Consider the following 13,113-nt stretch of genomic DNA (forward strand, 5'->3'; position numbering starts at 1 on the left):
GCCTAACACACCATCATCTCCTGGAAGCCAACAGGAGTCCACATTCAGTACTTTACACAGGTGATGGAAGAGAAGCCAATCTGCAGCCTGGGGAGTTGGGCAAATACATTGGACACATTTTCACCAACTTGTTTAAATGATATCATAATTTATTTTTTGAATAAGCAAACCTCATGAAGCTATGAGATCCTTAAATTTAAGAACTGATGCTCTCTGCTTGAGAGTCTCCCCCAATAAGTGATCAAATGTTGAAAAAAAATAAATGAACATAAGTTTTTTTTCCCTTCAATCAGGAGCTGAAGCTAGCTTTCTGCTGAAAGTCCGCCCTTTACCGAAATACCCTGTGGATCTTTATTATCTTGTTGATGTCTCAGCCTCCATGCACAATAATATCGAAAAACTAAACTCTGTTGGAAATGACTTATCCCGGAAAATGGCATCTTTTTCCCATGACTTTCGACTTGGATTTGGATCCTACGTTGATAAAACAGTGTCTCCCTATATTAGCATCCACCCTGGCAGAATCCACAACCAGTGCAGGTACCCAGGGCGTGGCTGAGCCGCATGATGCTGGCGGGGGCAGGGTGGGGTGGCCAAGGCAGGGGGACGTGGAGGCAGGCCAGGTGCTCCACAGGATGCTGGTGGTGTTGGTGGTGTTGCTTTTGGTGTTGTTCTTTGGCTTTTCAAAAATATTTATGAATGAAAGATGTAGAATGCTTGGTAGAGATTGCTGCTGTTGTGTACTAACTTTCAGGGTCAACAGCAACATGATTAAAGAGAGAGGCAGAGGGAGGATGAAAGAGAAGGGGAAAGTGGAAGAGGAGGGGGGGAGACAGACAGATAGATGGAGAGGGGAGGGAGGAAAGAAAGGGGAGGGGAGGGGAGAGATAGAGGGAGAATCACAGAGACACAGAAACAGATTCAGGGGGTGAAAGGCTGGCTTTGAAAGCAGGAACACCTGTATTCAAACCCTGCCTCTCTTCCTAGGGCTGGGACCCTGAGTCAAGCACATATAATCTATGTATGACAAGGGTTCTTGGCCTGGAGTCTGTAAACAGATAGATGGATAGATAGGTAGATAGGTAGGGAGTTAGATAGAAAATATTTCAATATAATTTGTTTCCTTTGAAAATCTATTTTTAAAATTTTACACATTTAAAACATCATTCTAAGAAGACAGACATAGGCTTCAACAAACTGACAAAGTCAGAGGGTCATGATACCCAAAGATAATTAATAAACCCTGATCAACGATTATATCTATATATAATACAATAGATAAACATTACATGCACATACATATACATCTATATATTGTTTCATAGATTTATGTGTATATGTCTATATACTTATATATATTCATACATGTGGATTATCAACACATGCACGCACATATATAAACATGGGCATGTGCATATTTGTGTCTATAAAAGAATACACTGTATGTATACATATGCACACATATGTATATATGTGTATATAGTATGTGCATGTATTTACAAGCCATCTACATATTAGTGCATATGTATATATGAACATGCACATAAATATGTTGTATACATGTATACATACACATCCGTGCATGTGTATACATATCCATGTACATGCTATGTGCGTTGTGCACATAAACAGAAATATGATTGTATATTCATATATAATCAGAGATATGCTATTGTCGTTCAGTCATTTTTCAGTCATATCCATCTCTTCATGACCCTATTTGGGATTTTCTTGGCAAAAATACTGGTGTAGTTTGCCATTTCTTTCTCCAGTTCACTTTACAGCTAAGGAAACTGAGACAGACAGGGTTAAGTGACTTGCCCAGGGCCACACAGCTAGTAAGTGTCCGAAGCCAAATTTGAACTCAGGAAGATGAGTCTTCCTGACTCCAGGCCTGTCATGGCAGTCTGACTTTAGCAGTCTAGTGACACCAATGGACTCCTTCTTAGAATAATGTTTTTAAATGAATCACTTTTAATACAGGTTAATAAAGGATAAAATCATATCAAAATATTGTTATCAAAATACATTTTAAAAAAATGCAGTCCCCAAGTTAAGAATTCCCATTATAACTAGATCACACACACATACACACAGACACACACACTCCTATCCTGACTTTGATGCATAGACATCCCAACTCACTAAAACCCTGTCCTAGGGCAAGCAGGGCTTGAGACCCCCATCAATTGGGGTATAGCCACACCAAGGAAATCCTGTACCCATTGTCAAAGAAATCTTTACCAGGCAGGATGCAGTTCCCCACCGCCATTGGATGTTTATTTCTGAACTGCAATATTCAACAATATTGTTTTCCATTCTACTTAGGCTTTTCTAATGTAGGTTTTCTTTTTTCAAAATGTAATTAGCAGAAAATTGGGGCTGTCTACCACTCCATTCCTGTAGTTGTTACTCAAAGAGTATTTTTTGAAAGCAGAGAAGAACCTTGTGTTTTGTCTCCCCATGCAGTGATTACAATTTAGATTGCATGCCACCTCATGGCTACATCCACGTGCTGTCTCTGACAGAAAACATCACAGAGTTTGAACGAGCAGTTGACAGACAGAAAATCTCAGGGAATATTGATACACCTGAAGGAGGTTTTGATGCCATGCTCCAGGCAGCTGTTTGCCAGGTAAAGGGATATCTGAATAATCAGAGATGGCAGAATTCTCAAAGATCAGGTTGATTTTAGGATTATTTTCTCCTTGAGCCGAAAGCAGCAAGTATAAATTCATAATTAATAAGGTCTTGATAGACTCAAAGACTGGGTCAACTCTAATGAAATGAAAATTAATTAGAATGCATTTGGGATCCAAAAATTGTACTCAATATACTGGAAGAGATCTTTGATATCTAATTCAACCCTTTCATTGCACCCTTTGATTGTCCCCTCTTGGCTCAGTCCACCAGCTTTCAGGATGAATCCCCAGAGGGTGACTGACTACTCTTCAAGGGCATCTAATGCTATTTCTCACAAGCCCCCATCCAGTGAGTTCTATAAGATCAATTACCAGTTAATATCTCCCCAATATTAATGAACCAGATACAAACATATTTACTGCTGGTGCAGTGGGTTTGAAATTAGGAAGCCCACAAGGAAATGACTCCACCACCATAATAGCAGCAACAGGCTCTTAGATTTATTGCTGAAAGTGACATGAGAAGTCATTAAAGCCAATCCTCTCCCTTTACAGATAAACCAAGGCTCAGGGTAGTTGCCCAAGGTCACATAGGCAGCATGTAACAGGGCTGAGATTCAAGCCCATGTACTCTGTCTCCTAATCTGGGCTTTTTATGCTTCACCATTCTGAGAGCAGAACCACAAAAATATTCCTCACCAAACTAGAGCAGGACACACTGTCCCCACCTGCACCCAAAATGTCCCTGAAGAGAATGGGATTGCAACTCCTAAGTCTGCCCCATATGGGGCACCTTCTCCTTTCTACACATACAAAAAGTCCCTGGGAGGAGTGAACTCAAACCTCTAACAAACATCTTGGAACACACATGTTGAGAATCCATGTAGCCAAGGGTTACCTTGGGACTCCTTTTAGCTCCTGGTGGAGTCCGCACCACATTTACTCCTAGGTGTATCCTAGCTAATGGACAAGTGGCTCCCTTATTTGTAGAACACAGTATTTCATCTGTCAAGTTGATCACTTGCTGGGTGTCAGATCCCTCCTCAGGACTCACCGCTATGTTTGGTGTTGGGGATACGATGACAAGAAAGAAAACGATTTTCTGTGCTCAAGGTGCTTCTGGTCTACTGGTGTCCAGAGATAGTATGAGATTACCACCTCAGCCCCAGTAGACATACAAGGATACTATGTGGGGCGAGGATTAGGACCTCAGTCCCAATGGATGTGTATATTGTTTTCATCTTCCCAAGTATTACTCAAAATACAATCTCGAGGGTACATACCTTTTTTAAAGGAAATTTACAATATTAAAGAGAAGCTAGCCATTTTCACCATGAAATCCAATTACTGAATTCATTCTAAAATAAACAAGATTTGAAAAGGAAATATAAAATGAGATATAAATGCTAGGATGAAGTAGCAATGATTTTTGATCCCATAACCCCCTTAATAGTTCTCATGACAGCATCATTAATTAGGTATATGCAAAGCTAAGGCCCATGGTACAGATCCTAAGTGGTTTCCTCAGGTCTGATTGCATGTCTATTTTTACTTTAGAGTCATATTGGTTGGCGCAAGGAAGCTAAAAGATTACTTCTTGTGATGACAGATCAGACTTCTCACCTTGCCCTTGATAGCAAACTTGCAGGGATCGTGGTGCCAAATGACGGAAAATGCCACCTAAAAGACAACGTCTACGTTAAGTCCACAAGCATGGTAAGGGCCCATTCTTCCATGATTCATCTCTGTTCTTTGGCTGGTCTCAAGCATGGTCAGCTCAGCTGTTCTTCTACATGGAAGTGACCCAAACAAACAGAGGATACAGCCAGGAAATGTAATGAGATAGGACCTAAGGAATAATGACTTCTTTTAATGGTGATCTGTAAAATATAGAGTGGAGTGCCTTAGGGAATCATTAGCAGCTGACTCATGCATGTAATGAAAATCAGGGTATAATTTATCTAATGGATCACTTGCATTTGTTAAAAGAGAAAAGAATCAGCCTTTATGTAAATAAATCAGGGCTGTTTGGGAGGGGCTCTTCTCCAGCGATATCCACTAGGAGGCCGAACATTGGAAAATCAGCACTGAGGCCAATGCACTCCCATGTACAGTGAATAGGAAGGGTTTTAGAGGAGAGATTTACTATCTGAACACTCTGTACCCTTACCTCCCTTCCCTTACGGGAGATACTTTGACATTAAGAGCTCTTGCATATTTGAATTAACTCCTGAGTTGAGAGCAAGGTATGAATCACACAGACTCCTGTGAATCATATCTCGGGGTGCAGACACCGTGATGTCAGTCATTTCCAGCACAGACTAATTCTAGGTATAGAAAATGTGTTAAGTATCCCATCTATCAGTTCGTTGCATGTCTGGGCAATGTGTATTTCACAAGAATGTGTGAGAATCTTAGTGGTGACACCAGAATGAGTGTTATGCATGAATACCTTTGAATCTGAGCATTGACCCCTGAATTTTCCCATCTTCTGGTTACTAACTCTTCAGTAAGCTGATCTGACCAGTAAGTCTGGATGTTTGTTGATGAGAAGAAAAATTTTAATTTTCAAGTCCAATCTTTCTGAAATTCATTGCTTGTTTACTTGTAAACTTTATTTGTACATTTAAAGAATAAAAATCATACTTGGAGTTTCAGAGTAAGATCAGCCATTAGGAGATATCTGAGGGTATCTTCCCCTTACCTGGTTCAACCCTCCCAACTTAATTAGTGGTACTTTCTTATCTATCGGTAACTATTCTCTATTTACTTTATTGTAAGCCAAGCCATCAACCAGTCAACAAAGATTTATTAGACATCTGCTTTGTCCAGGCACTGTTCCTCCAAGTATTAGAGATACAAAACCAAACACAGATTGTCCCTGCCCTCAACGAGGTTGCGTTCTAAATGGGGAGACACACTGGATGTCATTTCTTGGTGATGCCTTGTCTTGCTCCAGACAATTTGGCTCTGACCTTTCCTGTATTTAATCCAAAGCAAATACTCCATTCTTCTGTGGAGGCTTTGATGATGTCATTCAATTCATCCCTTTATTTAAGCTATATTTATGTCAGGTTAATGTTATAGCATCATAGGTTTAAAGCTAGAACGAGTTGTCGAGTAGCAGTACGGCACTGGTCCCTGGATCTGAAGTTAAGACTTGGTTTTATATCTTATCTTTGATATTGACTGTGTGTCTGGACAGCTCTGGGCCTCACTTTCTTCATCTGTAAGATGGGTCAATTGGGCTAGATAGCCTCAAAAGTTCCTTCCAGCTCTAACTCTGGGATCTAGTCTAATTCCCTCATTTTACAGATGAGGAAACTGAGACCCAGGAAAATTAATAGTTTGTCCACAGTCACACTGGTCATCTAACCCAAGTCCTCTAATTCCCAGATCAATGCCCCTCTGACTGCAGAGTTTCCCTAGGCAAAGAGGAAATGTCCAATACTTTACTTTAGGGACTCATTCATTCAACAGATAATTATTAGGCACCTATTTGTGTGCTGGGGATACACCTAAGAATACAATGCAACTTCTGGCCTTTTGCAATGGGGAAGTTAAGGCATTTATCCCAGTGACCATAGAAAGCAAAGTGAACCCTCAAAAGGGACAAGGATGGGGGTGGGATGGGGGAGGGGTCTCCATCTACATTTTAAATCTGCAGTCACAAGGGCATCAGGAAAGATTTCAGGCTCTTTAGCTTTTCACCACGGGCAGGCTCTTTAAGATGACATGGCATATCTTGCATGTCCTCATAGTGTCTTCGGCTCCTTAAAGACATGCATCTATCTTTCAAATGCCATTGATGTGAGGAGTAAACTGAAATATTTAGTAACCTTAATTCTGTCAGCCACTCAACAAGGATTTATTAAGCCATATGCAAGGCATTATTAAAAACTCCAAAGACACAAAAAGGCAAAAGACAGGCCCCACTCACAGAGAGGTAGTGAAGAAGCTCTGTCACCTACTTAAAAAAAATCAGTTACCTCTAATATGTTTTTAAAGGAATCTCTTGGACAGGCAATGCAACTGCCTCCAAAAATGCTCTGAATCTTTAGTAGGTGAACCTTTTTTTCCTACTTAAGATATGTTTTCCACAGTACAGCATCCCACAGTGAATAAACTAGTGCTAAGTCTGTTGTCAGCCCACTAGTATTAAGCACCTCCTATGTGCCAGGGACTGTGCTGAGCCCTGGGATATAAGGAAAGGTAAAAGATGGTACCTGCCCTCCAGGAGCTCATAGGCTGATGGGGGGAGACAATCTGCAAAACAATCATGTTGGAACCAGGTATAGACAAAATCATTTGGAGCTACTAACAGGGGGAAAGCACTGGCTTTGAGGGGAATGCAGAATGTGTGATGTTAGGTGAGATGTGAAGGAAGCCAGGCACATGTTTATCTTGAGAAAAGCTTAACTCAGGATTTGCTTGGAGAGCCTTGATAGCCTCTATTTAAGATGAGCTCCATCCAGTCCATTTCAATTAAAAAGACATTTCTTTAAGGCTTATGTATAGGACAGTGGAACAGCCACCCACCCATCCCCCCACCCCCACTCCTCTGCAGTGCATTAATTTTAAGAGGAATAAAAAGGTGAAAAGAAGAATCAGTATTTTTATTTCAGTTCACATGAACAGTCACATATGAAACATTTACTATGGACAGCATACTGGCCTGGGTACTGGGGGCCACAAAGGCAAAAATCCTCATGAAGCTTGAATCTTATTGTAGAGACGCCAGGAGCCCATAGAGAATCAAATGAAAAGTATAAGCAAGTTTATATGGCGGGATTTTGAGAGAAAGAGGAGAGAGAGGACACTGGGGATGGGGTAGGGAGCAAAGGCCTTCTGTGGGAGGGGCACATGAATTTTGCCTTGAAAAAAGCTAGAGATTCTACAAGGCAGCAGTGAGGAGGGAGTGTATTGCAGACATGGGAGACTCCATGGAAAAGGCCTGAAAGCTGGAGATGAGATGTCTTATGTGGGGAAAAGCTAGTGGTTCAGTTAGATTGGAATGAAGAGGGTGATGTGAAGTAAGGCCAGCCACGAAGGTCACGGGAAGATTGTGGACAGCCTTCAAGACCAGGCTGGGGATTATCTATTCTGTTCTCAAGCCAGTTCTCAAGCAGAATGGCCCTTGATCAAAATGACCAAATTCCTTAATATTAGATGGCATCTGAATGGAGAGCCTCAGTCTTCCGTAGTCGAAGTTTCATTATTTTTGAGAGGAAGGAATTGATAAAAGACCCTTCATCCATGTAAACATTGAAGACTGATTTCTGCCACATGCACATATGTGCACATGCACACGCATACAGCCATTCCTTCCAAATTGAAAGGCTGTCAGCTTCCATAGCCTACCTTCAACAAAAGAAGAATGCTGTGTTTTTCTTCTTAAGGAAAATTTCATACTGAACTCTCTGGATGTTTGCATTCCTATTGGAGGAAGAAATAAACCAGAGGAGCTGGTTTACACAAATTACAAAGCCAAAGCTGATTACTCCACGTAGCACAGTTTACAAATAAGAAACCACTATTTATATATACATTTGGTAAGAACACAAATAGTCTTCCATTATTGAAAAACTTGAATTTGTTCTCCAGTGTTCTAACCCTAAGGATGATCACTTTTCAAGCTTTTTTTCTTGGAGATCTTGTGTTTTCTTTGGTTTTTGTTATTGTTTTCCATTACTGAACTGCCAACTTTGGTAAAGAAGCCTAGCCTGAGGCAGTTCCATCTGGGTAAGTGGGCCATGATAACGGAGCTGAGATTTGGACCCATGTCTCCTGAACCCAAATCCAAGTGCTCCTCCCATTCTAACAAACTGACCTTCTCACTTTTGGATGATATCACTAGAATTTCAGGTCTGGGACTTTGCTTCCCCTGGCCCAGCCCCCACATCCCTCCTTCATTCACTTTGGAACCTTTGCCTCCAGAATCAAACCTGTTTCCCTGCCCCCTCCACAATCCCTCACTCTTCATCCTGCTTTGTAGAACCACCTCTACTATCAGTCACATTGTTAATAGAGGCAGGAAGGCTACAGGAGCCAATGACAGCAATAGGCTTGGCTAAGATCAAAGGTAATGATGACTGTGCAAGGAAGGGCGGAACTGAATGGAGCCATTCATTCCTAAGTGCCTTCTACATGCTGGGCACTGGAGATACAAAGACAAAAAGGGAGGATAGAAGAAAGTAAAAGAAAGATTTATCAAGTGCTGACTATGTACCAGGCTCTGTGATAAGGGTTACTGCCCTCAAAAAGCATGTATATTCTACTGGGGGGTGGGGTGGGGAGGTCCCATGAACACATATAAACAGGGATAGAGAAAATACCATAACTCCTCTTAAAGTGAATGTACTCTGATTTCAGGCCTCATTCTAGAACTTCAAAGAATCTCTTCCCTTTTCTGGGAATTACAGTTAATTAAAAATTAACATTATGAAAGAGCCAATCAAAGGAGTCCTCTCCCCACCCCCACCCCCACTCCCATCCTCCACCATCAGACACAATCAATGACATTGTTGAAGTAGTCTTTAAATCTCTCCCTGCCCACACCCATTTCCCAACAGGAACAAATATATTTCCAAGATGTGATAAGTGATTCATGATTAAAGCAAGGCACCACAGGAAACATTTCAAACTCAGTGTGAATTCAATTTAAAGTGGTGGCCAAAAAGGTGTTTTGGAACCTAATGCAGACATCTGTCTAAATGGGCCCCTGAGAGGAGACAGGAAGCTCGGTATAGACAGAGACGAGAATCCTGGATTTGCATTTAGGAGATCTGGATTGGAATCTTGCCCAGGCCAGGATCACCTGGGTGATTCTGGATAAGTCTCATCACCAAGCTCCACCTTGGTTTACTCACATGTCAAATGAAGGGGTTGTCCTAGATGGCCTCTAGGGCCCTTTCCAGCCCTAAATCTATGATTCAGTAACAGGAATAGATTCTACCCTGTGCCACCAGAAAGAAGGGGATGCGAGACAGCTGTAGAGGAGAGCCTAGGAAATGACCGCTGTGTCCCTAGACACTGCGTCTGTCTCCTCTATGCAGAAAGTTGTCTTATTGGAAGTTGTCTTCCCCACCAGCACCTGAGTTCAACAGGGCACGACCATGTTTTGCCTTCTTTGTGTTTCCAGCACTTTGCATGGAGCCTGACACATAGTAGTAAGTGCTTAATAAATGCATATTGATTCACTGACTACCCAATATGAATTAGCTCTTTGGTGAGCCCATTTGCTAATCTCTGAATTAAAAGTAACATCCAGGGCTTTACACAATCCTTAAGCAGGTTCCTCTTTTACTCTGTCTTGCTAGCCCTAGCATGTACACAGATCCGCATCTCTGCCATCCTCACCTAATGGCACACCTGGTTTCTAGGAAAGAGGAATTTTGGCTGGTACAGTGAGACCCAGTCCATTTAAAGGTCATGTTTGATTTGATCTACCCTGCTGCTCCAAGTAGTTCAGATGCAAAAACTCCCAAGCTCCATCTTCGTTCCTTCCTGCTGAATCTGGGCAAGGCTGGCACTGGCTCAGGCCCCAGGGTTCCTGGGCAGACTGCCCTCAAGGACTTCACCAGCACACCTCGTGACTGACATTTGCCAATGAGTCTTAGCTTTGAAAAGTCGGGGTTTTTCAAATTATTCTTTTAGTCTCTAAAGCAAAGTAACTTCCATGCAATTCGAAAAAGTTAAACATTTAAAAGGAATTTCAGTCCTTGGCTGTGTGTTCCATGATCTTGCACAATAATCCTGCTTCTGACCCCAGTTGTATGACTAAAAGACCTCAATTTCTGAGCCTCAGTTTCCCCATACATGATTGGAAATAATGATCCACTTTCTGCTGCTGTAAAGCTTCAAGAAGATTTCAGTTTTGAATTTGTTTTGGGATTCCTCTCTGTGATTTTAATTGAAGAGGCCATTCCCAGTGAGGAAATTTCTTCTATGATTGCAAGTCAGCATTTTCTCTCTAGCTTCAAATCTTAGAACATTGTCTGGGCCTCAGAGGTGTTTGATAACTCAGGATGATAGAGCTAGGATGAACTCAGGGCTTCCTGACTCCCAGGCCAGCTCTAGGCCAGCCACCAAGCTAAGCTGTTTCTCTGTATAATGCTTCACACACATCAAAGTGCTATATAAAGTTAGCTGTTATTGTTAACATCATCATTATTATCGTTATGGCCCGGAATCTAGGTGAAAAGGGTTTAGCATTGCCACTCCTAATATACCACCTTTCTGCAAGTGATTGAAGTTTGAAAGATCCAAAATTTAGAGCTTGAAGAGACCATAGAAAAGTCCAACCATGTCATTGTACAGGTGAAGAAAGTGAACCTCAAAGAGTTTAAGTGACTTGCCCAAGGTCACACAGCTATTTGAACCCAGGCCTTTCTGACTGTAAATTCAGTACTTTGTCCACTATACCAGGCTGTCTCCCTAGTTAACTAGTACAGAACCCCTTTTTGTTAAGTCAAGGCAAGGAAGGAAGGAAGGGAGGGAGGGAGGAAGGGAGGAAAAAGGAAGGATGGATAGAAAGAAGGGAGGGAGGAAGGGAGGAAGGAAAAAGGAAGGATGGATAGAAAGAAGGGAGGGAGGGAGGAAGGAAGGAAAGAAAGAAAGGAGAGATGGAGGAATTTTTGAAATGAAGAAATTAAAATATAACTTTCAGTGATTCCCATGAAATTACTGAGGATACACAGAGAGAGACACACACAATTAGTCACTATAGTGTGGTTAAGTAAAAAGTTGGAATGAGAATCCCAACTATTTTATTTATTGTTTTTGTTATGTTTAAATTCCAAATAAACTCTGTGTGTTTGCTTCTACTTAGGAAGAGCCAGATAGAATCCCTTTGGATCAGTAGCATCTTCTTTGGACTCAGACAATCACAAAGTCAGGCCAGCAAGAGAAGGGAAGAAGAATCCTGGTTACCTGAAAAACTTGACAGCATAGAAGTTTCTCAATTCAAACCTTCTGCCTTTTCTTTGACCTCTTTTACCTCTTAGTATGCTTTTCTAGAAACCTAATTAAGCCCCTGAGTCCATGAAATTCCAGCCTCTGGACTTCAGACTCTGAATTCCAAGAAGATGTTTGAGTGATTCCAACGAGGTCACTCAGTCTGTCCAAGTCAGCATGGAGTAGCAGAGACAGTGCTAGATTCTGCTTCTAGAAGACATGACTTCAAGTCTTTCCTCTGCCACTTGCCATATGGACATGCATAAGTCACTTGACCTCTCTAATCCTCAGTTTCCTTGTCTGTAAAATGAGGATAATGCGATCAGAAGTGTTTGTTTCAGAAAACTGTTGTATAGCTCCAGAGAGATAGCCCTTTGCCAGCTTTAGATGTTCTATACGTGTCAGTTATTTCTCCAAAATTCAGCCAGGTAATGCATGCAGCTATCACACCTTGATCTGAGTAATAAGAAATAAGGGTCATGGAGAGAAGGGAAAGAATATTGATGATGGGCCTGCATTCCCTTTGAATAATTATAACGATATTATATTATTATGCTATAACTATAGTGAATAATTGGATATGATGACCTTTAAGGACCTTTCCAACTCTCACTCTATGGTGACTGAAAACAATGGATTCCATAAGTTTGGCATGAAAAAACTCAGTTACCCAGAATCCTGCAGGAATGAGATGCTCCACTTAACTGAGTTGTCTTACTAACTTGGTTAACCAGAATACCTTTTCATTTCAACCTTTGTTGAAAAATCTTGCTAAAATATGTTAGTCTATATTCCTATCTTAAGAAATATAACATATTTTTGCTTAGTGTTCCAGGATCTCCTTCTTCCTGGAGGCCAATATGCAGTTAATCAGTTATCTGCAAGTATCATGACTGATTAAATGATCGCAGGAGCCACTGAATTGTAGACTCATTCATTCCTTCACAAGTATCGACAAAAATAACACATAATGTGCTTTGCAAACCTGAAAATTTCATATAAATAATAGAGTTATTATTGGCATTATCATTACTGCTATTACTATGAGATAGGCATTGACAAAAACTGCCTCTGACATCTGGAAATTCACATTCTACTGAAGCAGTAGTGGAATACAACAAATAGCAGATCAGTATAATACAAAGGATAGGTGGTGATTGGAACATAGGAGAGAACCAAAGTTCTATAGGAAAATGTAAGGAAGCAAAGAATACTTGGAGCTGGTGGAATCAAGAAAGACTTAATAAAGCAAAAAGGCACTCGAGCTGAGCCTTCAATAGAAGACTCTAACCTATGCTGATATTGATCGTCTTTGATCTCATCAATGTGCCTCAGTGGCCATTGCGTCCATATCAATGAAATCAAGGAACTGCCATCACTGTATCTAAGTCAGAGCCAGGTTGACAGAGCAGCCTGCTTTAAGGTAATGACATAGTTATGTTCTGCCTTTAGCCTGACCAACTTGAGGGGAGATGGCCCAAATTGAAATTGGGAAGCAGAGTGTAGTGAAAAGAAC

At 41.1% G+C, this 13,113-nt stretch overlaps 1 protein-coding gene across 1 annotated transcript in view; it reads left to right on the top strand.

The window, feature by feature from the left end:
- Positions 1–293: 293 nt before the first annotated feature.
- Positions 294–13,113, top strand: part of ITGB8 (integrin subunit beta 8) — a gene marked incomplete at its 5' end in the record, with an annotated part of 49,841 nt that continues 37,021 nt past the window's right edge. The window contains 3 exon segments of the mRNA XM_036761779.1: positions 294–540; positions 2,470–2,635; positions 4,200–4,358. Coding sequence (XP_036617674.1) covers positions 294–540; positions 2,470–2,635; positions 4,200–4,358 — 572 coding nt within the window.

Source organism: Trichosurus vulpecula, chromosome 5 (genome assembly GCF_011100635.1).
Source record: "Trichosurus vulpecula isolate mTriVul1 chromosome 5, mTriVul1.pri, whole genome shotgun sequence".
In the NCBI taxonomy this organism is placed as follows: Eukaryota; Metazoa; Chordata; class Mammalia; order Diprotodontia; family Phalangeridae; genus Trichosurus; species Trichosurus vulpecula.